The sequence below is a fragment of the Oncorhynchus keta genome, chromosome 15, assembly GCF_023373465.1.
Source record: "Oncorhynchus keta strain PuntledgeMale-10-30-2019 chromosome 15, Oket_V2, whole genome shotgun sequence".
In the NCBI taxonomy this organism is placed as follows: Eukaryota; Metazoa; Chordata; class Actinopteri; order Salmoniformes; family Salmonidae; genus Oncorhynchus; species Oncorhynchus keta.
The window spans coordinates 3,408,570-3,435,793 of NC_068435.1; the positions used below are offsets into that span (position 1 = coordinate 3,408,570).

The following is a 27,224-nucleotide window of genomic DNA, read 5'->3' on the forward strand; positions in this document are numbered from 1 at the left end:
GTCCCTCCCCAAATGGCACCTGATTCACAGTATAGTGCACTACTTTAGACCAGAGCCATAGGGAGCCCAGTGCACTATAACTGGAATAGGGTTACAACATTTGGGCCGCAGCCAGTCAGATTACATCAGTTGAGTTTGACAGAGATGCCAGAACACTGCTGGTAATGAGACACGTAGATCAGAACGTTAAGCCACCAACTCTACCAGTACTACATTATGGGATAAGGTGACATCTGCCTGGTCATACAGAACAGGCAGAGCAGTAGAGGCAGAAAAACAAAGACTAATAATATAAACAAGAGTCGAGACTGGGTAATATTTCAAAAATTGGTCCTAGAACAGAACCTTGGGGAACACCGAAACCAGACCCCAGTCAAAGACAGGCAGAACAATGAACTCACATCTAAATAAACCACCGTACTGTTACCAGGAGATGTGTAGACCGTTGGAGAGAGACAGGACAACAACTTTCAGGCAGTCAGAAAAAATCATTTTGACAGTCAAAGGAGAGTGAGAGAGAAGTGAATTTAGTTTTTTTAAAAGTTTTCCAAGTTTCCATTACGGTCAAAACAAAGAATATAGGTACATGATTTTTTTTTTTTAAGTTGAGTTCATATTTAGTCACATCTATTACCGACCCAACTTACCAACACAGTAGGTTTCACTTTAGTTTATTGCAAAACACAGGCATATTATTTAAAAATGGAGCTGATATCACATGGTAGACGACTAGAGATAATAACAGGAGCTCTAACCACATAGCATGACAGAAGAATAGAAATCACCATATTACCTCACTAAAAACAAAACCGTTAATTTACAAGAAAATCAACAAACAAAAATAGATAAATAGGACGGTGGCTTGTGTCGTGTCTCTGGAGTGACTTCGTGGTCATCACATCTATTGTGAAACATTTTTTTTTTTTTTTAAACCAACCAACCAACCAACCAAGAGGGGGGGTATTAAGATCTTCATCAAGACGTCATCTGCACCATCATCCAACACATTTAACAAAAAAAAAAGGGCTTTTTTTTTTGTTTGTTTTTTTTTCGACAATGTAGCATGAACTTTTTTGTCCACTTCACATTACTGGCCCTGTGCAGAATACATAGAACATACAAGCCTTGTTACCAGCAGAACACAGAGCTTCTCTCTCCAGATACCTACACACACATATTTGTATAGACAGTATCGGTCACACGTTGACACACCTACTCATTTTTTTTTTTACTATTTTCTACATTGTAGAATAACAGTGAAGACATCAACACTGTAGGAAACAACACACATGGAATCATGTAGTAAAAATGTTTTTTTTTTTTTTTCAAGTGTTAAAAATCAAAATATAGTTTATATTTCAGATTCTTCAAAGTAGTCACCCTTTGCCTTTACAGCGTTGCACTCCTGGCATTCTCTCAACCAGCTTCTTAAGGTAGTCACCTGGAATGCATTTCAATTAACAGGTGTGCCTTGTTAAAAGTTCATTTGTGGAATGTCTTCATGCGTTGGTTGTGTTGTGACAAACTAGGGGTGGTATACAGAAGATGGTCTTTTACCAAATAGGGCTAAGTCCATATTATGGCAAAAAACAGCTCAACTAAAAAAAAAAAAGAGAAACGAAAGTCCATTTCTAGTGCAGTCGCAAAAACCATCAAGCGCTATGATGAAACTGGCTCACATGAGGACCGCCTCAGGAAAGGAAGACCCATAGTTACCTCTGCTGCAGAGGAGAAGTTCATTAGAGTTACCAGCCTCAGAAATTGCAGCCCAAATAAATGCTTCAGAGTTCAAGTAACAGACACATCAACATCAACTGTTCGGAGGAGAATGCGTGATTCAGGCCTTCATGGTCGAATTGTTGCAAAGAAACCCCTACTAAAGAACACCAATAAGAAGAGACTTGCTTGGGCCAAGAAACACGAGCAATGGACATTAGACCGGTGGAAATCTGTCCTTTTGATCTGATGAGTCCAAATTTTTGGTTCCCACCGTGAAGCATGGAGGTGGTGGTGTGATGGTGCTTTGCTGGTGACACTGTCTGTAATTTATTTAGAATTCAAGGCACACTTTACCAGCATGGCTACCACAGCCTTCTGCAGCGATACTCCATCCCATCTGGTTTGCGTTTAGTGGGACTATCATTTGTTTTTCAACAGGACAATGACCCAACACACCACCAGGCTGTTTAAGGGCTATTTGACCAAGAAGGAGAGTGATGGAGTGCTGCATCAGATGACCTGGCCTCCACAATCACCTGACCTCAACCCATTTGAGATGGTATGGGATGAGCTGGAGCGGAGTGAAGGAAAAGCAGCCCAAAAAAAATGCTCAGCATATGTGGGAACTCCTTCAAGACTGTTGGAAAGGCATTCCAGGTGAAGCTGGTTGAGAGAATGCCAAAGAATGTGCAAAGCTGTCATAAAGGCAATGGGGGACTAATTTAAAGAATCTCAAATATATTTTATGGTTACTACATGATTCCATATGTGTTATTTCACAGTTGAAGTCTTCACTATTATTCTACAATGTAGAAAACGGACAACCCTGAGTGAATGAGTAGGTGCATCAGAACATTTGACTGGACTGTGTATATGTATATGTATATATAATATTAACCCTGTCTAAAGGAGGTAAGAGTAGCATTAGTTTCTTCTGGGCTACACCGACGACTCCTGTCCCCTATAACACCTAGGAGGAAGGAAGCGGGTCACAGACAGAGATGGACGCTTTATAAAAAAACACAGTAGGAGAAATCAGTCGTTCATAGTCACAGCATCAAAAATAGCTCGGACAAAATACATGGACAAACACAGTAAAACAGAAAACCGATAGTTGAGACGTCGAACGAGGAGGGTGAGAGGGGAGGGGTATAGGTGGACGGTATTGGTATTATTGGTGGTGTACCTGAGGTGCTTGCGGCTGGGCGCCCATCGCCTGTGGGCTTCCCTGTCCGTAGTAAGCAGCCTGCTGCCTGTAGTACTCTGCCCAGGCAGCACTGTAGTCCGGCTGACCGCCCGGCTGACCGCCTGGCTGACCGGCTGGCTGACCGGCTGCTGCTGATGCCTGGGGGGCAGCTTGACCTGGGGGAGGTGGTAACAGCATTAACACTAATTTCAATATGATTTAAGGGGACAAGTGACAAGGTTAATGTTGCCTAAGCAACAATGTCATCGTCAATAAGGATTAAAAAACAGCAACAATAAGAAGTGACTAATAGTCAAATATAAAAACTTTAGGATTATAATCTGGCAACCAAACTGGACCAGAGGAGATAGATCATGCAGGACAACGCTACTGGAGGACAACGCTACTGGAGGACTTTGGGATTATAATCTGTACCCAAGGCAACCAAACTGGACCAGAGGAGATCATGCAGGACAACGCTACTGGAGGACTTTGGGATTATAATCTGTACCCAAGGCAACCAAACTGGACCAGAGGAGATCATGCAGGAACACACTACTAGAGATAGGGATATTCTGGTCTCATCGCGCACCAGCGACTCCCGTGGCGGGCCGGGCGCAGTGCACGCAAGGTTGCCAGGTGCACTGTGTTTCCTCCGACACATTGGTGCGGCTGGCTTCCGGGTTGGATGCGCGCTGTGTTAACTTCTTCGAGATAGGGGGCGCTCTTAATTTTTGGATAAAAAACATTCCCGTTTTAAACAAGATATTTTGTCACGAAAAGATTCTCGACTATGCATATAACTGACGTTTCCAAAACTGCAAAGATATTATCTGCGAGTGCCCCAGAACTAATGCTACAGGCGAAACCAAGATGAAGTTTCATACAGGAAATGCCCCAGATTCTGAAGGCGCTGTGTTCCAATGTCTCCTTATATGGCTGTGAATGCACCAGGAATGTGCCTGCCCTTTGTGTCGTTTCTCCAAGGTGTCTACAGCATTGTGGCGTATTTGTAGGCATATCATTGGAAGATTGACCATAAGAGACTACATTTACCAGGGGCCCGCCCGGAGTCCTGTGTCGAAATTATTGCGTAATCTTTAGGTCCATGCGCCGTTCCATTTCTTCAGAAGAGAAAGTCAACTGCCACGATGGATTTATCGGCGATAGATATGTGAATTCTAAACATCGGTTTATCGGCCATGTTTCTGTCGATATTATGGAGTTAATTTGGAAATAAGTTTGCGTTTTAATGGCTTAAATTTCATTTTTTTTCTTACCCAAACGTGATGGAGAAAAAGGAGCGATTTGTCAACACAAATAATATTTTTGTAAAAACTGAACATTTGCTATCAAACTGAGAGTCTCCTCATTGAAAACATCTGAAGTTCTTCAAAGGTAAATTATTTTTATTTGAATGTTTTAATGGTTTTTGTGAAAATGTCGCTTGCTGAATGTCGGGCATAATCCTATGCTAGGCTATCAATACTGTTACACAAATGCTTGTTTTGCTATGGTTGAGAAGCATATTTTTTGAAAATCTGAGATGACAGTGTTGTTAAACAAAAGGCTAAGCTTGAGAGCAAATAGATTTATTTCATTTCATTTGCGATTTTCATTAATATTTAACGTTGCGTTATGCTAATGAACTTGAGGCTGTATTCACAATCCCGGATCCGGGATGGCTCGTCGCAACAGGTTAAGAAGCAGTGCGGCTTGGTTGGGTTGTGTATCGGAGGACGCATGACTTTCAACCTTCGTCTCTCCCGAGCCCGTACTGGAGTTGTAGCGATGAGACAAGATAGTAACTACTAAAACAATTGGACACCACGAAATTGGGGAGAAAAAGGGGTAAAATAAATAAATATAAACAGCACAATTATTACACAGGTGCACCTTGTGCTGGGGACAATAAAAGGTCACTAAAATGTGCAGTTTTCAAACACAATGGCTCTTGGTGCAATTGGCATGCTGACTGTCCACCAGGGCTGTTGCCAGAGAATCAACACTCCCACAAGAGGAGTGGGACAACATTTCCACAGGCCTGATCAACTCTAGGAGATGTGTAGCGCTGTATGGAGGTGGTCACACCAGATACTGACTGGTTTTCTGATACGAGACCCTACCGTATTTAAAAAAAAATAATAATGTTTAAGGCATGTCTGAACAGTCATGTGAAATCCATAGATTGGTGAATCATTTATTGATTTTAATTTAATGCTTTCCCTACGTGTACTGTAACTCTATAATGTTTTTAATTGTTGCGTTTATATTTTTTGTGAGAAGGGGAACGAACCCTCCACTGGTTCTTTGGGTGGTGGGACAGAAACCCTCTGCTTTGCTCTGGGGCAGCTGTGGAGGCAGACCCTCTACTACAGAGAGAGCTGGGAGGAGGCACAGCTGCCCACAACATGACCAATGACAGCTGGCCTTACTAAACTATTATAAACATAAGTTTCAACTGATATTTTGTAATTTCTCACCTTGTTTCTTATAGTACTCTTCCCAGGCCTTAGTGTAGTCCTGTGGTTGCTGACCTGAAATTACAACAAAAACGCTGGTTCATTAACCCACAGAAATCGGTATGGGCCCGAACGAATCCATACGGCTGGTTGTCTCCTCTTGAAATAAAGCTCTTCTGCATTCCCAGTATAACCCGGACCTGTCTGTGGAAAGCAAGACTGCTGGGTAGACGAAACAGCAGTCTAAACAGCTATAAACATAACAGTGAGTGGACCACAACCATAGCTGATCACCACGGCTCTCATCGCGGCACATTCAGGTGGAAAACGGACTGACGACTTTCAAAGCACAGCGGCTGTACACACGGATCCCTGGTTACTCCTGCAAAACATTTATTTATGTTAATGCTACAGGTGACAAATGGCTAAATACTTATCGTTTTAATTCACCGGGTTTTTCATTCAAGCGAAAATAAAGAAAATAAAATGTACAACTCCACAATGCAGATGGAAGACATCGGGCTTCCTTGACGAGAGAGAGAAATGTTATCATTTATGCTGCTGCTGGTCTTGCGTTTACACGAGAGTGGTACGTGGCGTCTTGTTCTCGGGCCTCATCAAACCGGCACGAGGCTACAGTTATAGAGTCTGGGTGTGGCAAGTTATTAGGAGATATCTAGTCAATGGAAGACGGCGTTAAAATGACAGAACTACAAGTTAAACGAGAAGGACAGACGACACCACCAAGAGCCAACAGGTAATTTATTATTAACTGTAGTCTCGATAAGCTGGCTCTCTCGGTTTGATGCAGTCAAGATGGGTGCTACGTTGTCAGACTAACTTCCAACCCCCACGTGTGTGAGACATTTGAATAGGGGACAACCTCTACAAAAAAAAAAAATAATGAATGAATGAATGAATGAATGAATGTCTGGGAACAAGTGCGTTTTTTTTCTTAGCCAAACATGAACAAAACAGAGCGATTTCTCCTACACAAATAATCTTTTTGGAAAAACTGAACATTTGCTATCTAACTGAGAGTCTCCTCATTGAAAACATCCGAAGTTCTTCAAAGGTAAATGATTTTATTTGAATGTTTTTCTTGTTTTTGTGAAAATGTTGCCTGCAGAATGCTAACGCTAAATGCTATGCTAGCTATCAATACTGTTACACAAATGCTTGTTTTGCTATGGTTGAAAAGCATTTTTTTGAAAATCTGAGATGACAGTGTTGTTAACAAAAGGCTAAGCTTGAGAGCCAAAATATTTATTTAATTTCATTTGCGATTTTCATGAATAGTTAACGTTGCGTTATGGTAATGAGCTTGAGGCTATAATTACGCTCCCGGATACGGGATTGCTCGTTGCAACAGGTTAACTGACTTGCCTGGTAAAATAAAAGGTACAAATTAATCTAACGAGTGGAGTATGTTGATATATGTTGCTGACAGCGTATCTTTCAACTCAACAGTACTTTTCTAAATAGCACGTAGTATGAGTCGTACACAGTACATCGTTTTAGTTAAACAGCCACCACTAACATTGAGTGGCTGCTGCCAGTACATTATACAGATAGAACCCATTACCCTCCATGGTTGTGAGGTCTGGACTCACCCACATTACACTGCCAGTACATTATACAGATAGAACCCATTACCCTCCATGGTTGTGAGGTCTGGACTCACCCACATTACACTACCAGTACATTATACAGATAGAACCCATTACCCTCCATGGTTGTGAGGTCTGGACTCACCCACATTACACTACCAGTACATTATACAGATAGAACCCATTACCCTCCATGGTTGTGAGGTCTGGACTCACCCACATTACACTACCAGTACATTATACAGATGGGTTCTATCTAAAACAGAAAACCGATAGTTGAGACGTCGAACGAGGGGGGTGAGAGGGGAGGGGTATAGGTGGTATAGGTGGACGGTATTGGTTGTGGTTGTGAGGGTAAAAACAGCTTCTATCTCAAGGCCATCAGACTGTTAAACAGCCACCACTAACATTGAGTGGCTGCTGCCAACACACTGACCCAACTCCAGCCACTTTAATAATGGGAATTGATGGGAAATGATGTAAATATATCACTAGCCACTTTAAACAATGCTAACTAATGTTACTTACCCTACATTATTCATCTCATATGTATACGTATATACTGTACTCTATATCATCGACTGCATCCTTATGTAATACATGTATCACTAGCCACTTTAACTATGCCACTTTGTTTACATACTCATCTCATATGTATATACTGTACTCGATACCATCGACTGCATCTTGCCTATGCTGCTCTGTACCATCACTCATTCATATATCCTTATGTACATATTCTTTATCCCCTTACACTGTGTATAAGACAGTAGTTTTGGAATTGTTAGTTAGATTACTTGTTGGTTATTACTGCATTGTCGGAACTAGAAGCACAAGCATTTCGCTACACTCGCATTAACATCTGCTAACCATGTGTATGTGACAAATAAAATTTGATTTGATTTGTAAGTCGTAGGCCAGACAGATTTGAGACACGGGGTTGAAAAGGAGACAAAATGGAGGTCGGTCCCTCCCCATTTGGTTCCTAGTGAACACAGTCCAGCAGAAAACCACAGGCTGAGGTAGAGATTGGAGGAGGTGGTAGCTACCTTGCCCATTGGCCTGTGGGTTGCCGGGGGCACCGCCGGTGGGCGTCATGGGGGCCTGGGGTTGCTGCTGGTACTGGGAGTAATACGCTGCCCAGGCCGCCGCGTTGGCATCAGCTGCAACTTTACCTACAAACAAAACAAACATTATATACATCCCGGGTTGCTTTACCTACAAACAAAACATCCCGGGTTGCTTTACCTACAAACAAAACATCCCGGGTTGCTTTACCTACAAACAAAACATCCCGGGTTGCTTTACCTACAAACAAAACATCCTGGGTTGCTTTACCTACAAACAAAACATCCCGGGTTGCTTTACCTACAAACAAAACATCCCGGGTTGCTTTACCTACAAACAAAACATCCCGGGTTGCTTTACCTACAAACAAAACATCCCGGGTTGCCTTACCTACAAACAAAACAAACAAAACATCCCGGGTTGCCTTACCTACAAACAAAACAAACAAATACATCCCGGGTTGCCTTACCTACAAACAAAACAAACAAATACATCCCGGGTTGCTTTACCTACAAACAAAACAAACAGATACATCCCGGGTTGCTTTACCTACAAACGGGTTCGACCCGCTTTGTCTTATGGTCTTGCAACACAGAAAAAGGGGCCAATCAACAGGAGCTAAGGGCTAACACACACTAGCAACTGTCTTTTCTAGGCAAAAAGGACCTTTTGTTTAACATCTATTTTGACCAGTACATGTATTCGCACAGCAGAACTGTACAAAAACCCAACTGACACAAAGTACTCAAAACCGCCACCATCATAACAGATGGTGGCTACAAAAATCTCACCGGGGTCTGGCTGTCCTTGCTGCCAATGGGGGAAGCCGTTGCCCCAACCCTGAGGCTGGTAGGGAGCCGGAGGACCACTAAGAGAAGAAGAAGAGAACCATTACAACACCATACAAGCCTGTGTCAGACTCGTTTCGATCACTCATTTAAGGTTATTCTTATTTTTTTTTTTTTTTAAATATTGCTTTCCCTCTGATTTTATCGTTAATGAATCATGTGCAAATTATCTCAAATGAACTTCAGATCAACCGAGATATGTAGGGATAAAGGCAAGCCGCCGGCAGAAGTGCTCTTACTGTGGTCCAGGGGGTCCCTGGTTGTAGGGGCCGGGGTTGTAGGGGCCCATCTGAGCAGGGGGTCCAGGTGGGCCGGGGGGCCCGTGAGGAGAGGGACCTCCGTGGGGGCCTGGTGGGCCGTGAGGACCACCCATTGGACTGACTGGACCCTGGAGAGGCGGACAGGACAGGCGTGTCAACGAACTAGACAGATACCAGTTAGAACCTCGAGAACGAGTCCGTTAGAGGCTCAGTGCTCACCGACCAGCCACTTCGACAAGTTCAACTAGGCTCAGTGCTCACCGACCAGCCGCTTCTACTAGTTAAACTAGGCTTACTGCTTACTGACCAGCCACCTCTACTAGTTAAACTAGGCTTACTGACCAGCCACTTCTACTAGTTAAACTAGGCTTAGTGCTCACTGACCAGCCACTTCTACTAGTTAAACTAGGCTGAGTGCTCACTGACCAGCCACTTCTACTAGTTAAACTAGGCTCAGTGCTCACTGACCAGCCACTTCTTCTAGTTAAACTAGGCTTACTGACCAGCCGCTTCCACTAGTTAAACTAGGCTTAGTGCTCACTGACCAGCCACTTCTACTAGTTAAACTAGGCTCACTGACCAGCCACTTCTACTAGTTAAACTAGGCTTAGTGCTCACTGACCAGCCACTTCTTCTAGTTAAACTAGGCTTAGTGCTCACTGACCAGCCACTTCTACTAGTTAAACTAGGCTTAGTGCTCACTGACCAGCCACCTCTACTAGTTAAACTAGGCTGTGCTCACTGACCAGCCACCTCTACTAGTTAAACTAGGCTTAGTGCTCACTGCTCACTGACCAGCCACTTCTACTAGTTAAACTAGGCTTAGTGCTCACTGACCAGCCACCTCTACTAGTTAAACTAGGCTTAGTGCTCACTGACCAGCCACTTCTTCTAGTTAAACTAGGCTTACTGACCAGCCACTGCTACTAGTTAAACTAGGCTTAGTGCTCACTGACCAGCCACCTCTACTAGTTAAACTAGGCTTAGTGCTCACTGACCAGCCACTTCTACTAGTTAAACTAGGCTTAGTGCTCACTGACCAGCCACTTCTACTAGTTAAACTAGGCTTAGTGCTCACTGACCAGCCACCTCTACTAGTTAAACTAGGCTTAGTGCTCACTGACCAGCCACCTCTACTAGTTAAACTAGTCTTAGTGCTCACTGACCAGCCACTTCTTCTAGTTAAACTAGGCTCAGTGCTCACTGACCAGCCGCTTCTACTAGTTAAACTAGGCTTACTGACCAGCCACTTCTACTAGTTAAACTAGGCTTAGTGCTCACTGACCAGCCACCTCTACTAGTTAAACTAGGCTTAGTGCTCACTGACCAGCCACTTCTACTAGTTAAACTAGGCTTAGTGCTCACTGACCAGCCACCTCTACTAGTTAAACTAGGCTTAGTGCTCACTGACCAGCCACTTCTACTAGTTAAACTAGGCTTAGTGCTCACTGACCAGCCACTTCTACTAGTTAAACTAGGCTTAGTGCTCACTGACCAGCCACTTCTTCTAGTTAAACTAGGCTCGGTGCTCACTGACCAGCCACTTCTACTAGTTAAACTAGGCTCAGTGCTCACTGACCAGCCACTTCTACTAGTTAAACTAGTCTTCTACACCAGCGTCCGGTGACTGAGCTTCACATTGATATGTAGGATATCTACTACAGACACTGAAACCCACTCACCCCGATCTTCTCCTCGACCAGCTGCCGTGCGTAGTCTATCTGTTGATGAGATCCTCGGACGGTGAACATCTTAATGTTGGGGTCGGAGTTGGGGGGAGGATTTCTCTGGAGCTCAATACGCGCTCCAGACTGCTGACTGATGCCCTTGATGGTCTCTCCTCCTGGAGCGGGACAGAGAACGGAAGAGGTTTGGACTCTACTATAAAAACACTGTCCTACGACAGACACATAATCAGGACACACACTGTCCTACTAGAGACAAATGATCAGGACACACACTGTCCTACTAGAGACAAATGATCAGGACACACACTGTCCTACTAGAGACAAATGATCAGGACACACACTGTCCTACTAGAGACAAATGATCAGGACACACACTGTCCTACTAGAGACAAATGATCAGGACACACACTGTCCTACTAGAGAGAAATGATCAGGACACACACTGTCCTACTAGAGAGAAATGATCAGGACACACACTGTCCTACTAGAGAGAAATGATCAGGACACACACTGTCCTACTAGAGAGAAATGATCAGGACACACACTGTCCTACTAGAGAGAAATGATCAGGACACACACTGTCCTACTAGAGAGAAATGATCAGGACACACACTGTCCTACTAGAGAGAAATGATCAGGACACACACTGTCCTACTAGAGACAAAATGATCAGGACACACTGTCCTACTAGAGACAAATGATCAGGACACACACTGTCCTACTAGAGACAAATGATCAGGACACACACTGTCCTACTAGAGACAAATGATCAGGACACACACTGTCCTACTAGAGACAAATGATCAGGACACACACTGTCCTACTAGAGACAAATGATCAGGACACACACTGTCCTACTAGAGACAAATGATCAGGACACACACTGTCCTACTAGAGACAAATGATCAGGACACACACTGTCCTACTAGAGACAAATGATCAGGACACACACTGTCCTACTAGAGACAAATGATCAGGACACACACTGTCCTACTAGAGACAAATGATCAGGACACACACTGTCCTACTAGAGACAAATGATCAGGACACACACTGTCCTACTAGAGACAAATGATCAGGACACACACTGTCCTACTAGAGACAAATGATCAGGACACACACTGTCCTACTAGAGACAAATGATCAGGACACACACTGTCCTACTAGAGACAAATGATCAGGACACACACTGTCCTACTAGAGACAAATGATCAGGACACACACTGTCCTACTAGAGACAAATGATCAGGACACACACTGTCCTACTAGAGACAAATGATCAGGACACACACTGTCCTACTAGAGACAAATGATCAGGACACACACTGTCCTACTAGAGACAAATGATCAGGACACACACTGTCCTACTAGAGACAAATGATCAGGACACACACTGTCCTACTAGAGACAAATGATCAGGACACACACTGTCCTACTAGAGACAAATGATCAGGACACACACTGTCCTACTAGAGAGAAATGATCAGGACACACTGTCCTACTAGAGACAAATGATCAGGACACACACTGTCCTACTAGAGACAAATGATCAGGACACACACTGTCCTACTAGAGACAAATGATCAGGACACACACTGTCCTACTAGAGACAAATGATCAGGACACACACTGTCCTACTAGAGAGAAATGATCAGGACACACACTGTCCTACTAGAGACAAATGATCAGGACACACACTGTCCTACTAGAGACAAATGATCAGGACACACACTGTCCTACTAGAGAGAAATGATCAGGACACACACTGTCCTACTAGAGAGAAATGATCAGGACACACACTGTCCTACTAGAGAGAAATGATCAGGACACACACTGTCCTACTAGAGAGAAATGATCAGGACACACTGTCCTACTAGAGACAAATGATCAGGACACACACTGTCCTACTAGAGACAAATGATCAGGACACACACTGTCCTACTAGAGACAAATGATCAGGACACACACTGTCCTACTAGAGACAAATGATCAGGACACACACTGTCCTACTAGAGACAAATGATCAGGACACACACTGTCCTACTAGAGACAAATGATCAGGACACACACTGTCCTACTAGAGACAAATGATCAGGACACACACTGTCCTACTAGAGACAAATGATCAGGACACACACTGTCCTACTAGAGACAAATGATCAGGACACACACTGTCCTACTAGAGACAAATGATCAGGACACACACTGTCCTACTAGAGACAAATGATCAGGACACACACTGTCCTACTAGAGACAAATGATCAGGACACACACTGTCCTACTAGAGACAAATGATCAGGACACACACTGTCCTACTAGAGACAAATGATCAGGACACACACTGTCCTACTAGAGACAAATGATCAGGACACACACTGTCCTACTAGAGACAAATGATCAGGACACACACTGTCCTACTAGAGACAAATGATCAGGACACACACTGTCCTACTAGAGACAAATGATCAGGACACACACTGTCCTACTAGAGACAAATGATCAGGACACACACTGTCCTACTAGAGACAAATGATCAGGACACACACTGTCCTACTAGAGACAAATGATCAGGACACACACTGTCCTACTAGAGAGAAATGATCAGGACACACACTGTCCTACTAGAGAGAAATGATCAGGACACACACTGTCCTACTAGAGAGAAATGATCAGGACACACACTGTCCTACTAGAGAGAAATGATCAGGACACACACTGTCCTACTAGAGACAAATGATCAGGACACACACTGTCCTACTAGAGACAAATGATCAGGACACACACTGTCCTACTAGAGACAAATGATCAGGACACACACTGTCCTACTAGAGACAAATGATCAGGACACACACTGTCCTACTAGAGACAAATGATCAGGACACACACTGTCCTACTAGAGACAAATGATCAGGACACACACTGTCCTACTAGAGACAAATGATCAGGACACACACTGTCCTACTAGAGACAAATGATCAGGACACACACTGTCCTACTAGAGACAAATGATCAGGACACACACTGTCCTACTAGAGACAAATGATCAGGACACACACTGTCCTACTAGAGACAAATGATCAGGACACACACTGTCCTACTAGAGACAAATGATCAGGACACACACTGTCCTACTAGAGACAAATGATCAGGACACACACTGTCCTACTAGAGACAAATGATCAGGACACACACTGTCCTACTAGAGACAAATGATCAGGACACACACTGTCCTACTAGAGACAAATGATCAGGACACACACTGTCCTACTAGAGACAAATGATCAGGACACACACTGTCCTACTAGAGACAAATGATCAGGACACACACTGTCCTACTAGAGACAAATGATCAGGACACACACTGTCCTACTAGAGAGAAATGATCAGGACACACACTGTCCTACTGTCCTACTAGAGAGAAATGATCAGGACACACACTGTCCTACTAGAGAGAAATGATCAGGACACACACTGTCCTACTAGAGAGAAATGATCAGGACACACACTGTCCTACTAGAGAGAAATGATCAGGACACACACTGTCCTACTAGAGAGAAATGATCAGGACACACACTGTCCTACTAGAGAGAAATGATCAGGACACACACTGTCCTACTAGAGAGAAATGATCAGGACACACACTGTCCTACTAGAGAGAAATGATCAGGACACACACTGTCCTACTAGAGAGAAATGATCAGGACACACACTGTCCTACTAGAGAGAAATGATCAGGACACACACTGTCCTACTAGAGAGAAATGATCAGGACACACACTGTCCTACTAGAGAGAAATGATCAGGACACACACTGTCCTACTAGAGAGAAATGATCAGGACACACACTGTCCTAATAGAGAGAAATGATCAGGACAACATGGAAACGTAATAAAAACCTGAATGTTTTCTAGGGGGACGTAGTTTCAGATCCTATTATTTATAAGAACGGAGGATTCCATTTTTTTTAATCTGGGGAAAATCCCATTCCAGGAGATCGAGACCTAGACATGGGATGGGTGTGAGAAGGGGAACGAACCCTCCACTGGTTCTTTGGGTGGTGGGACAGAAACCCTCTGCTTTGCTCTGGGGCAGCTGTGGAGGCAGACCCTCTACTACAGAGAGAGCTGGGAGGAGGCACAGCTGCCCACAATTAACTATATTTAGTCACAATATTCTCACTGAAGCAGGCATGAGGAAGAAAATCAACTAGCAAACCATGGTTTCAACTAGCAAACCAACGGGTATTGCCGGTCCTCACATGCATCTAACGGACTAGGCTGCATCAGCTTTTGGCAATGTTGTACTACTCCAGTTTAGGACTAAGTATAGTGACTACAACCCTAGGAACGAAGCCTGTGTAGTAGTGTTTTAGCTGTGTGTGTGTGTGTGTTCTACCTTGTGTATGAAAGTATCAGATATGTTTTGTTAAGTCTTCCAACCTTAAAAACAGGAAGAAGGTATAACGGGGGGAAGGTATAACGGGCGGGGGGAAGGTAAAACGGGAAGGTAAAAGAGGAAGTTAAAACAGGGTCCTGTAAAGCCCATAGGTGTCTCTAGCTCAATCTAAGTTCATCTACCTTTGCCGATGATGAGTCCAGTCTTCATGGTAGGGACGGTGAAGGTGAACTCCTGCAATCCTCCCGGAGGACCCATGTTCCAGTTACCACCCCCGTTACCCCCCCTGCCTCTCCCCCGGCCCCCTCCGTTAGGACCGCCCGGCCCCCCCTGCTGGACACTCCTCAGAAGGTCAGTGATGATTTCTGCTGCATGCTGGGACTGGTCTGGAGGACCTATGATCTGGGCTATCCTCTCCGGAGTAGTGCCGTCATCTGGAGAAGGGGAGGAAGGGAGAGAAGAGAGAAAAAGTAGGATTAAGAGATGTCAGCATTTCCCTTAGCAGCAGCAGCAGCCCCCAGGCATAAAGGGTTTAGTTCCTGGTGCTTTCTATTGTCAGACTAAGGACAGGCTCTCTCTCCTGGTAAGCTGCACGGTCAGTAAAGTCTCCCTCTAGTGAGACACTTGACTGTACATTGAAACTGGGTCAGGACGGTAGATCTCCAGGAAGAGGGTTGGACTGAACCTACAGGACGGTAGATCTCCAGGAACAGGGTTGGACTGAACCTACAGGACAGTAGATCGCCAGGAACAGGGTTGGACTGAACCTACAGGACAGTAGATCTCCAGGAACAGGGTTGGACTGAACCTACAGGACAGTAGATCTCCAGGAACAGGGTTGGACTGAACCTACAGGACGGTAGATCTCCAGGAACAGGGTTGGACTGAACCTACGGGACAGTAGATCGCCAGGAACAGGGTTGGACTGAACCTACAGGACAGTAGATCTCCAGGAACAGGGTTGGACTGAACCTACAGGACAGTAGATCTCCAGGAACAGGGTTGGACTGAACCTACAGGACAGTAGATCTCCAGGAACAGGGTTGGACTGAACCTACAGGACAGTAGATCTCCAGGAACAGGGTTGGACTGAACCTACAGGACGGTAGATCTCCAGGAACAGGGTTGGACTGAACCTACAGGACAGTAGATCCAGGAAAAGGGTTGGACTGTAAAACCTACAGGACGGTAGATCCCCAGGAAGAGGGTTGGACTGAACCTACAGGACAGTAGATCTCCAGGAACAGGGTTGGACTGAACCTACAGGACAGTAGATCTCCAGGAACAGGGTTGGACTGAACCTACAGGACAGTAGATCTCCAGGAACAGGGTTGGACTGAACCTACAGGACAGTAGATCTCCAGGAACAGGGTTGGAGACCCGCGACTGAACCAACTTTACAAGCACAGACTGTCAGTCAGTGAGGTCTCACCTGGTTTGAACTGGATCCTGACTCCTGTGTCGCTCTGGATCTTCTTGATCATCTCTCCGTTTCTCCCGATTACGATTCCTACCGCAAACCTGGGGACAGGAACCTAAGGGAGGGAGGACACGGGCCAGGTTAGAGGTCAACTCAAACCTGGGGACAGGAACCTAAGGGAGGGAGGACACGGGCCAGGTTAGAGGTCAACTCAAACCTGAGGAGGGAGGACACGGGCCAGGTTAGAGGTCAACTAAATAAAAATAAAAAACCTAGCTGGTAATCTCTCTCTAGGAGCTGATCCATTGTCAGTTTGGTGAAATAATTCTAATGTTAAAGGTCAGATTTGAATGGAGAAAGCTGATCTGAGAGCTCCCTTTGTTTCCATCCTATCAACACTACGCCTCAACAACCTTGGTGAACCTTCTCTCAGTGTGGTGTTCTGGGAAAACACACGTTACATCTTCGGGCCGTTGTCGGAACGAGGCATCGTTAAAGAAACAAAAACATCGTTAAAGAAACAAAAAAAACTCAGAAGTCTAATGGTCATCGCTGTCGGGAAACGGGGCCCTGGTTAGAAGTCAACTCCAATGCCTTCAGATAAACCCACACGTTTAAAATAAAGCCGTTAAAGTCTCCTCCCATCCCAGACGGCAGGTCCAATCTCTACCAACTGACCTTCATACGGAGAAATGGCGAGACGCTGCCAACTCAACTGAACCCATTTATGTGTCAGTGAAGACAAGTGTAGTGTGGGAGTTACTGTACACTTACATCCAGGCCCTCTCCTCCTCCTCCACCTCCTCCACCGCCGCCACCTCCTCCCATCCTGGAGCCATACTCTCCTCTCTGCTCCCTGAAGCCCTGCTCTCTGATCAGCTCCATCACCATGTCCTTGGCTTGCTGAGGAACAGAGAGGAGACCAGTCAGCATGACAGTACACGGGTACCTTGTTCAGGGGACTGGCAGCCCAACACACCTTCTAATTAGTGGGAAAAGATTAGAATTGAGCTGCTTGTGTAAACGCAGCCAATCAAGCACATGCCAGTCCCCCCCCCTGCACCGCCAGTCCCCCCGCCAGTCTGCACCGCCAGTCCCCCCTGCCCCCAGTCACCCCCCTCTGCACCGCCAGTCACCCCCTTTGCACCGCCAGTCCCCCCCCTGCACCACCAGCCCCCCTCTGCACCACTAACCTGGACTTTAAAAGGTTCCCCAGAGATGCGTAGAGGTTTGTCCGCTCCTGTGTTCTGAGGCCCTTCCTGGATCATCACCATCTTGACCCCGGCCCTCTCCTGTAGCTGTTTGATGGTCTCTCCTCCCTTCCCGATGACCAGGCCAGCCTTGGAGGCAGGGACCAGCATCTCCTGGACAGACATACCGGGGCCACCGGCGTCGTTGTGGTGGAAGGCTGGAGTAGGACGACCCTTATCAACGATCTCCGTCAGCAGCCTCTTGGCAGCTCTGGTTGGGGACAAAAACATCTGCATGGACAGTGGGACTATGGGACCTAGTACAAAAGACACAGCCGGGTAACACACATCAGGGGCAAAGACAGTCAGCTACGGTGTCTGACGAGGGACACAACTTTGGCAGCGGAAATATCAACAAATGTAGTGTCACCACAGAGAACAGGGGGAACAGGGGGCGGGGCGAACAGGGAACAGGGGGCGGGGGGGAACAGGGGGAACAGGGGGGGGGGAACAGGGGGCGGGGCAACTATACGTACAGTATGGAGTCCGGGGATCCAGTCAGTGTCACCGACCTATCAGGCATTCCTCCACTGTCTACAACACAGAGAGATCAAGAGGACAGCTAAATGAACCCATTATGACAAGGGGGTCACGAGTCTCATGACCTGGAAACACTCTGGGCCTTAGTTACAGGTCGGTGCAACAAACAAGACAAGGTTATATGGTGGAAAGCGCCCGCTAATCGGGATACATTATTACAGGACATGAGATCAGTATGTCTGGAGGAAAACTTACCGGGGGCGATCTGGATTTTGCAGCCCGCTTCCTGTTGCATGCGAGATATCTGTTCTCCTCCTCTTCCAATAACTGGGTTCAGAGAAGATTTGTCAATCAACCCCCCCAACGTCCATCTGCACGGTGTGTGTGTGTGTGTGTGTGTATGGGCTAAAGCTCCGCTAGCCAGCAGGACCCTGATAGTAAATTACATCAGGTAGGTCAAAACAGAAAACCAAGATTATTATTTCACAGGAAACAAACAAAAAAAAAATGTTCCTCGAGTTGTCGTGAGTTCTGAGGAAACTGAGGAAAAGTAGCTAAGAGCCAACCGCTCTCGAGTCGTGTCACTGAGCAGAGCAGGCCCAACCGGAACCGTTGCTATGGATACTCAGACCCAGAGTCGAGCTGGGAGCAAATGACAGAGAAGAGCAGCTAATATAAGGAGATTCCAGTATTTCAGGTTTGGGGCCTAACATTTGGCAGAAACAAACCGGGGCCTAAACATATGGAGCATGGGTAGAGGTTGGGCAAAAAAACTAATGCGAGAGTTGGTACTTACTGAATCCCACCATCCCGTCAGGAACCTTGAAATCCTCAGACGCCGATCGTGGTCCGCCACCTCCCATTCCTCCACCTCCACCTCCCATTCCTCCACCTGCCATTCCTCCCATTCCCATCGCTGTTGAGAACGCTGCAACGAGGAAACCAAAGACATATATCAGGAGGGGGAGCACCGACGAAGAAAGACCCTGGTGTTGTTGCTAAAATAACCAGAACTGAAGTAGAACAGGAAACTAAGCTGAAAATAGGACCCTGTCCAGGTGTACCAACGGGAGCCCTAGTCGCTATATAGTAGGGCCGGGAATGACCCTAGTCGCTATATAGTAGGGCCGGGAATGACCCTAGTCGCTATATAGTAGGGCCGGGAATGACCCTAGTCGCTATATAGTAGGGCCGGGAATGACCCTAGTCGCTATATAGTAGGGCCGGGAATGACCCTAGTCGCTATATAGTAGGGCCGGGAATGACCCTAGGTACCTATATAGTAGGGCAATGACCCTAGTCGCTGATATAGTAGGGCCGGGAATGACCCTAGTCGCTATATAGTAGGGCCAATGACCCTGAGTTTTATATAGTAGGGCCGGAATGACCCTAGTCGCTATATAGTAGGGCAATGACCCCATAAGTCCTATATAGTAGGGCCGGGAATGACCCTAGTCTGCTATAGAGTAGGGCCGGGAATGACCCCCCCGCTATATAGTAGGGCGGGAATGACCCTAGTCGCTATATAGTAGGGCCGGGAATGACCCTAGTCGCTATATAGTAGGTCCGGGAATGACCCTAGTCGCTATATAGTAGGGCCGGGAATGACCTAGTCGCTAATATAGTAGGGCCGGAATGACCCTAGTCAATATAGTAGGGCCAATGACCCTAGTTTGCTAATAGTAGGGCCGGGAATGACCCTAAAAAATATAGTAGGGCCGAATGACCCTAGTCGCTATATAGTAGGGCCCCCCATGACCAGTCGCTATATAGTAGGGCCGGGAATGACCCTAGCCTATATAGTAGGGCTTGGAATGACCCATAGTCGATATAGTAGGGCAAGGGAATGACCCTAGTCGCTATATAGTAGGGCCGGGAATGACCCTAGTCGCTATATAGTAGGGCCGGGAATGACCCTAGTCGGCTATATAGTAGGGCCGGGAATGACCCTAGTCGCTATATAGTAGGGCCGGGAATGACCCTAGTCGCTATATAGTAGGTCCGGGTTAAAGACCCTCGTACTATATAGTAGGGCCGGGAATGACCCTAGTCGCTATATAGTAGGGCCGGGAATGACCCTAGTCGCTATATAGTAGGGCCAATGACCCAGTCGCTATATAGTAGGGCAATGACCCTAGTCGCTATATAGTAGGGCCGGGAATGCCCACCCTAGCGTTGACATAGTTACAAGGAATGACCCTGTCGCTAATAGTAGGGCCGGGAATGACCCTAGTCGCATATAGTAGGGCAAGGGAATGACCCTGAAAGACCCATATAGTAGGGCCGGGAATGACCCTAGTTACAAGTAGGGCCGGGAATGACCCAAGTCCCACTATATAGTAGGGCAAGGGAATGACCCTAGTCGATATAGTAGGCCCGGAATGACCCTAGTCAAGGTACTATATAGTAGGGCCCAATGACCCTAGTCAAGTTATATAGTAGGGCCTGAAATGACCCTAGTCCCTATATAGTAGGGCGGGAATGACAAGTTACTATATAGTAGGTCCTGGGGAAAGACCCTCGTCGCTATATAGTAGGGCCGGGAATGACCTCTATATAGTAGGGCCGGGAATGACCCAGTCCTATATAGTAGGGCCGGGAATGACCCTAGTCGCTATATAGTAGGGCCGGAATGACCCTAGTCGCCCATATAGTAGGGCCGGGAATGACCCTAGTTACAGGGGGGAATGACCCTAGTCGCTATATAGTAGGGCCAGGGAATGACCCTAGTCGCTATATAGTAGGTCCGGGAAAGACCCAAGGCCCATATAGTAGGGCGGGAATGACCCTAGTTACAAGTAGGGCCTGGAATGACCCTAGTCCCATATAGTAGGGCCGGGAATGACCCTAGTCGCTATATAGTAGGGCCGGGAATGACCCTAGTCGCTATATAGTAGGGCCGGGAATGACCCTAGTTGACAAGCTATATAGTAGGGCCGGGAATGACCCTAGTCGCTATACAGTAGGGCCGGGAATGACCCTAGTCGCTATACAGTAGGGCCGGGAATGACCCTAGTCGCTATACAGTAGGGCCGGGAATGACCCTAGTCCCATACAGTAGGGCAAGAATGACCCTGAGTCGCTATACAGTAGGGCCGGGAATGACCCTAGTCGCTATATAGTAGGGCCGGGAATGACCCTAGTCGCTATATAGTAGGGCCGGGAATGACCTAGTCAATATAGTAGGTCCGGGAAAGACCCTCTCTGCTATATAGTAGGGCCGGGAATGACCCTAGTCACCACCCAGTAGGGCCGGGAATGACTGTCACTATATAGTAGGGCCGGGAATGACCCTAGTCACTATATAGTAGGGCCGGGACCCTAGTCACTATATAGTAGGGCCGGGAATGACCCTAGTCGCTATATAGTAGGGCCGGGAATGACCCAAGTCGCTATATAGTAGGGCCGGAATGACCCAAGTCGCTATATAGTAGGGCCGGGAATGACCAGGTACCCCACAACAAGACATTAGCGTGATACTTAGGTGCCGATGCGTTATGTAATGCGATTCCATACTGAGATTTTATTGCAATTTGATTTTCCGAACATATAGTCATTCCCCATCCAACCAGACAGAGCAGGAGAGGATCTGCAGAGAAGAACGGGAGAAACTCCCCAAATACAGGTGCACCAAGCTTGTAGCGTCAAACCCAGGAAGACTCATGAAAAATGCAGGCCTTTTTGCGCAGGTACAGACGACTGGCACTAGCCGACGCTACCTACCAATTGTCTAAATCGATACTTAGAGTCAAAGAACCAATGACTACATTTGTAATAACAAAAAAAATAAAAAATAATATTATGATATTTAAATATCAAATATGTCCCCCCCACATCACGACTATACATACAGTGCACTACTTTAGACTAAAGCCTTTCATCTTACGACCCAACGTTGACAAGTCACAAGGTACTCTCTGAAAGACCCAAGGCCCACCCAGCGTTGACAAGGTAATCTCTGAAAGACCCAAGGCCCACCCAGCGTTGACAAGGTAATCTCTGAAAGACCCAAGGCCCACCCAACGTTGACAAGTCACAAGGTACTCTCTGAAAGACCCAAGGCCCACCCAGCGTTGACAAGGTACTCTCTGAAAGACCCAAGGCCCACCCAGCGTTGACAAGTTACAAGGTACTCTCTGAAAGACCCAAGGCCCACCCAACGTTGACAAGGTACTCTCTGAAAGACCCAAGGCCCACCCAACGTTGACAAGGTACTCTCTGAAAGACCCAAGGCCCACCCAACGTTGACAAGGTACTCTCTGAAAGACCCAAGGCCCACCCAGCGTTGACAAGGTACTCTCTGAAAGACCCAAGGCCCACCCAGCGTTGACAAGGTACTCTCTGAAAGACCCAAGGCCCACCCAACGTTGACAAGTTACAAGGTACTCTCTGAAAGACCCAAGGCCCACCCAACGTTGACAAGGTACTCTCTGAAAGACCCAAGGCCCACCCAGCGTTGACAAGGTACTCTCTGAAAGACCCAAGGCCCACCCAACGTTGACAAGGTACTCTCTGAAAGACCCAAGGCCCACCCAGCGTTGACAAGGTACTCTCTGAAAGACCCACGGCCCACCCAGCGTTGACAAGTTACAAGGTACTCTCTGAAAGACCCAAGGCCCACCCAACATTGACAAGTCACAAGGTACTCTCTGAAAGACCCAAGGCCCACCCAGCGTTGACAAGGTACTCTCTGAAAGACCCAAGGCCCACCCAGCGTTGACAAGTTACAAGGTACTCTCTGAAAGACCCAAGGCCCACCCAACGTTGACAAGGTACTCTCTGAAAGACCCAAGGCCCACCCAACGTTGACAAGGTACTCTCTGAAAGACCCAAGGCCCACCCAACGTTAAATGCTGCCATGCAACACATTGAGAAGAATAGGAGACTCGTGGTGGAATATTCTATTCAAATAAGAGAGACGGTCATTTCTTCCAATCAATCACCCTTATTCAATATCCATTCATTATTGCAATAATGAAACAAGTTGTCACGAGAGCATTACCCTTTCACAGACCTGTTCCACATATACCCGATACCAAAATGTCTCCACTGATTCAACCCCCTGACCCCAAATACATTAAAAGGGGCACCATAAGCCACTTCGGGTTCATCCTCGGGTCATCTGCCTCTGGTGTTGTCTCCTAGATGCTAGGATAATGAGGAATACTGGGGCCTTTGTTCTGTTGCTCCAGGCTCTCTCTCTCTCTCTCTGTGACACCCACCACATCTGATCTATGGAATGCCAGCTGTTGGTTTTTAATCACTAATCATCCCTTAAAAATCATTTGTTAGCCCAAGCTCCATTAAAAAAGACCCCTCAGCGAACTCAGAGGGAGGTCCTAACTCAGAGAGGGAGGTCCTAACTCAGAGAGGGAGGTCCTAAGAACCTCACTCTAACTAAAAACAACCATTTTTGTGCATAAATATAACAGAATCTTGTAATCCTGCTAGCACAGGATGAATCACTAAAAACACTTAAATGGTTAGTCTAGACAGGACAACCTACACATGTCCTTTAACAGCGAGCTAGAGATGAGGGACACCAATCGATAGTCACTTAACGATACATTCTAGCATTTTGTCGCCAGTTTGCTGCACCAGAAATATTTGTTTTTTTTTCTCCTTGATTTATACAAATAGGAAGCCAATTTGTTTTCAGGCATTTTAGTTCCGGGGTCAAAGCTCGTTTTCTCCCGTGTCCCCCTGCTGCAGACACATGGTGAACAAGACGTCTGGAACATCAAATCGCAATACATATAGAAGAATTGTGGGAATAAAATGTCATATCGCGCACCTAAGTACGGTGATAATATTGTACTGCGAGGACCCTGGCCTAGCAGATACTCACGGTCATTAGGTGCCACCTTCTTGGTCTCTGGTTGGTCTGTAAAGGAGAAGAGGAGACGTTATTGAGATGAAGACCGAGTTTAAGCCCTGTCAACGGTGTGCAGAGTTGGGAAGGGCTCATACTTCTGGAAAGAAAAATGGCCTTTTGACATCACTTCCTGCGCGACATGGTACAGACATAGTATTTTCTAGAAACACAACTTCGTAACTACTGAATATATAAATATATATATATTTTTTAAGGACAAAGGCAAGGGTTCCCGGTTTATGACCTAGGTGACAATCCCCCTGCGAAATGCAAAGCTTTCAAGCCATCGAATTAAAACCCTCCCTCACGACGCCAGAGTCAATCACCACCTTCCGGAGACACCTGAAACCCCACCTCTTTAAGGAATACCTAGGATAGGATAAGTAATCCTTCTCACCCCCCTAAAAGATTTAGATGCACTATTGTAAAGTGGCTGTTCCACTGGATGTCATAAGGTGAATGCACCAATTTGTAAGTCGCTCTGGATAAGAGCGTCTGCTAAATGACTTAAATGTAAAACAGAATTTCTGTAGAAACAAACGGGGGCATCTCTGAACACACGACCAGGGATGTTATCCTGCCGAAAAGGGAATATAGAACCAAAACAAGTCAGGCATTTTGTGGCAAGTCTGTTATTAACAGCACTGAATAACGTTTTTTTTTTAATTAAAAGTCATGAAATCTTTCTTAACCAGACTGTATCACTAACCAGACTGTATCACTAACCAGACTGTATCACTAACCAGACTATATCACCCTGTTGATCGTCACTAACCAGACTATATCACCCTGTTGATCGTCACTAACCAGACTGTATCACCCTGTTGATCATCACTAACCAGACTATATCACTAACCAGACTATATCACCCTGTTGATCGTCACTAACCAGACTATATCACCCTGTTGATCGTCACTAACCAGACTATATCACCCCTGTTGATCGTCACTAACCAGACTATATCACCCCTGTTGATAGTCACTAACCAGACTATATAACCCCTGTTGATCGTCACTAACCAGACTATATCACCCCTGTTGATCGTCACTAACCAGACTATATCACTAACCAGACTATATCACCCCTGTTGATCATCACTAACCAGACTATATCACTAACCAGACTATATCACCCTGTTGATCGTCACTAACCAGACTATATCACTAACCAGACTATATCAGCCCTGTTGATCGTCCCCAACCAGACTATATCACTAACCAGACTGTATCACCCGGTGTATCAGTATATATCCCACGTCCTACTATACACAACACCTATTCTATATAAATACAGAGGTTGATGCGGTCTGGCCAACACTTCACCGGGGGCAAACTACCTGCCCTTCCAGACACCTACGCCACCCGATGTCACAGGAAGACCAAAAAGATCATCAAGGATATCAACCACTCGAGCCACTGCCTGTTCACCCCGCTACCATCCAGAAGTTGAGGTCAGTACAGGTGCATAAAAGCTGGGAGAGAGTGGGAAAAACACTTTCTATCTCAAGTGGCCATCACCCGGTTACTCAACTCTGCACCTCATAGGCTGCTGTCCATCATAAACAGACATGGATTTGTGTATTGGTGTGAATTGTTGGATATTACTGCACAGTTTAGGCTAGGAACACAAGCATTTCGCTTCACCTACAATAACTGCTAAATATGGGAATGTGACCAATAGAATGATATGATTTCTCCTTTATTAAAAGATGAACTGTGCATATTTCTGAGACAATCCATGTCTATCAGTATATTAGTGGTTTGGTTACTTGTCACGTTTCATGATCCTGTCATGTTCGCAGAGACCCTTGTGCATTCGCTAAGACATTCATACATGGTGTATGTCTTTCAGGAATAGTGTGCTCATCAAGCCTCCATAGCCAAACTCATATGGAAAGGTATAACTAACATTTTTCTTAAATTAAACAAAATATTCCCTCTGTAGCAAAATACCCCCAAAACAGCAATCGGTACTGAACCATGTGTTGGGTTTATTTTAACACATGTACTGTCTTGTATGAAATGGGGGGGTAGCCTACCGTACTCACCGGCATCTTCAAGGGGTCTCTTCTGGCCTCCATAGCCAAACTCACTGCCTGAGGGCGCCGCGGGGGGTACGCCGTCCCCCCCAATCTTTGCCGCAATCTGAAAACACACAAAACACCCCAAGTTCCAGCGGAATCATAACGTTGAACGAGGCTCCTCGACAAAAAAACCACAACAACTTCTTTCGTTAACTATTTTCTCAATGCGTTTTCAATTTGGTTAGTTAAAACTTACATATTCTGCATTAACTCCGCAGAGTTAAGAGGGCATGTGGGGTGGTGGGTGATTCATTTCACACAATCACATCCCACAGAATTCAACAGCATTTTACATTTACATTTAAGTCATTTAGCAGACGCTCTTATCCAGATAACAATACAATTAGGGAACTTTGATAAGGGCATATGGATATCGTAGATAGCGAACTTAGTTTAGAGTTGTGTTTTACAGCCCCTTATAGAAAATTATATCAACATTGTACAGTAGGTTAAGTTAGTGGATCAATTCACAGACGAACGTAATCACATTGAAACAGATAGCTAAATTAGCGTAGCAATACCTGGTTAATTAGCTAGACTAAATAGACTTAACTACATCTATTTAGCTTTAATTCAACAGGCATCTTCCCGAAGGCCGCAAAATCGTCTCGTTGGCAAGTTGGAGGTTTAAGGCCTAAAGTTGATTTGCTTTTGACGAGTTTTCAATTTCGACGTGCTTCAACAAAACCATATTCAATGATTTATCTTTACCTGTCGAGCTCGCTGAAGTGCGTCTTTAAACGCGTCGTTCATTCCTGCGCCATTTCCCGACGGCGGAGCCACGTTTGAATAGTCGGCCATATCTGTTGCAAATGAACAAATCCGGAGAGAGAGAGAAAATGGCCGTTCTCATCGGAAATGATCCTGACCACACGGATAG

The 27,224-nt window shown here is 45.8% G+C and overlaps 1 protein-coding gene and 1 long non-coding RNA gene across 4 annotated transcripts; both read right to left on the reverse strand.

Annotated features, from left to right (window-relative positions):
- Positions 1-655: 655 nt before the first annotated feature.
- LOC118376097 (far upstream element-binding protein 1-like) lies at positions 656-27,224 on the reverse strand. 3 transcript variants are annotated; one of them, XM_052462860.1, is made up of 17 exons: positions 27,056-27,224; positions 26,309-26,405; positions 24,235-24,270; positions 19,183-19,314; positions 18,642-18,713; positions 18,383-18,440; positions 17,850-18,117; positions 17,431-17,559; positions 16,669-16,771; positions 15,419-15,670; positions 10,836-10,996; positions 9,133-9,281; positions 8,837-8,913; positions 8,027-8,152; positions 5,389-5,442; positions 2,906-3,081; positions 656-1,096 (listed from the first exon to the last, which is right to left on the reverse strand). In XM_052462860.1, exons 1-17 carry the CDS (start codon positions 27,143-27,145, stop codon positions 1,088-1,090), a joined length of 1,989 nt encoding a protein of 662 aa, XP_052318820.1. In that variant the 5' UTR covers positions 27,146-27,224; the 3' UTR covers positions 656-1,087. The 3 variants fall into 3 exon arrangements, with proteins under 3 accessions (XP_052318820.1, XP_052318818.1, XP_052318819.1); XM_052462858.1 differs by having other exon boundaries at positions 26,300-26,405; XM_052462859.1 differs by lacking the exon at positions 656-1,096 and adding an exon at positions 1,103-2,689 and having other exon boundaries at positions 26,300-26,405.
- On the reverse strand, positions 15,677-16,605 carry LOC127907501 (uncharacterized). Its single transcript, XR_008064615.1, has 3 exons — positions 16,456-16,605; positions 16,168-16,331; positions 15,677-16,085 (listed from the first exon to the last, which is right to left on the reverse strand). It is a non-coding gene; the product is annotated as an uncharacterized LOC127907501 (long non-coding RNA).

Excerpts from the sequence above, each read along its gene's own strand:
- LOC118376097 (XM_052462858.1), bottom strand. The coding sequence starts at position 27,145 with ATGGCCGACTATTCAAACGTGGCTCCGCCGTCGGGAAATGGCGCAGGA. Across the intron at positions 18,441-18,641 it reads CAAAATCCAGATCGCCCCCG|ACAGTGGAGGAATGCCTGAT; the intron begins GTAAGTTTTCCT and ends TCTGTGTTGTAG. Across the intron at positions 15,671-16,668 it reads CAGGATCCAGTTCAAACCAG|ATGACGGCACTACTCCGGAG; the intron begins GTGAGACCTCAC and ends CCCCTTCTCCAG.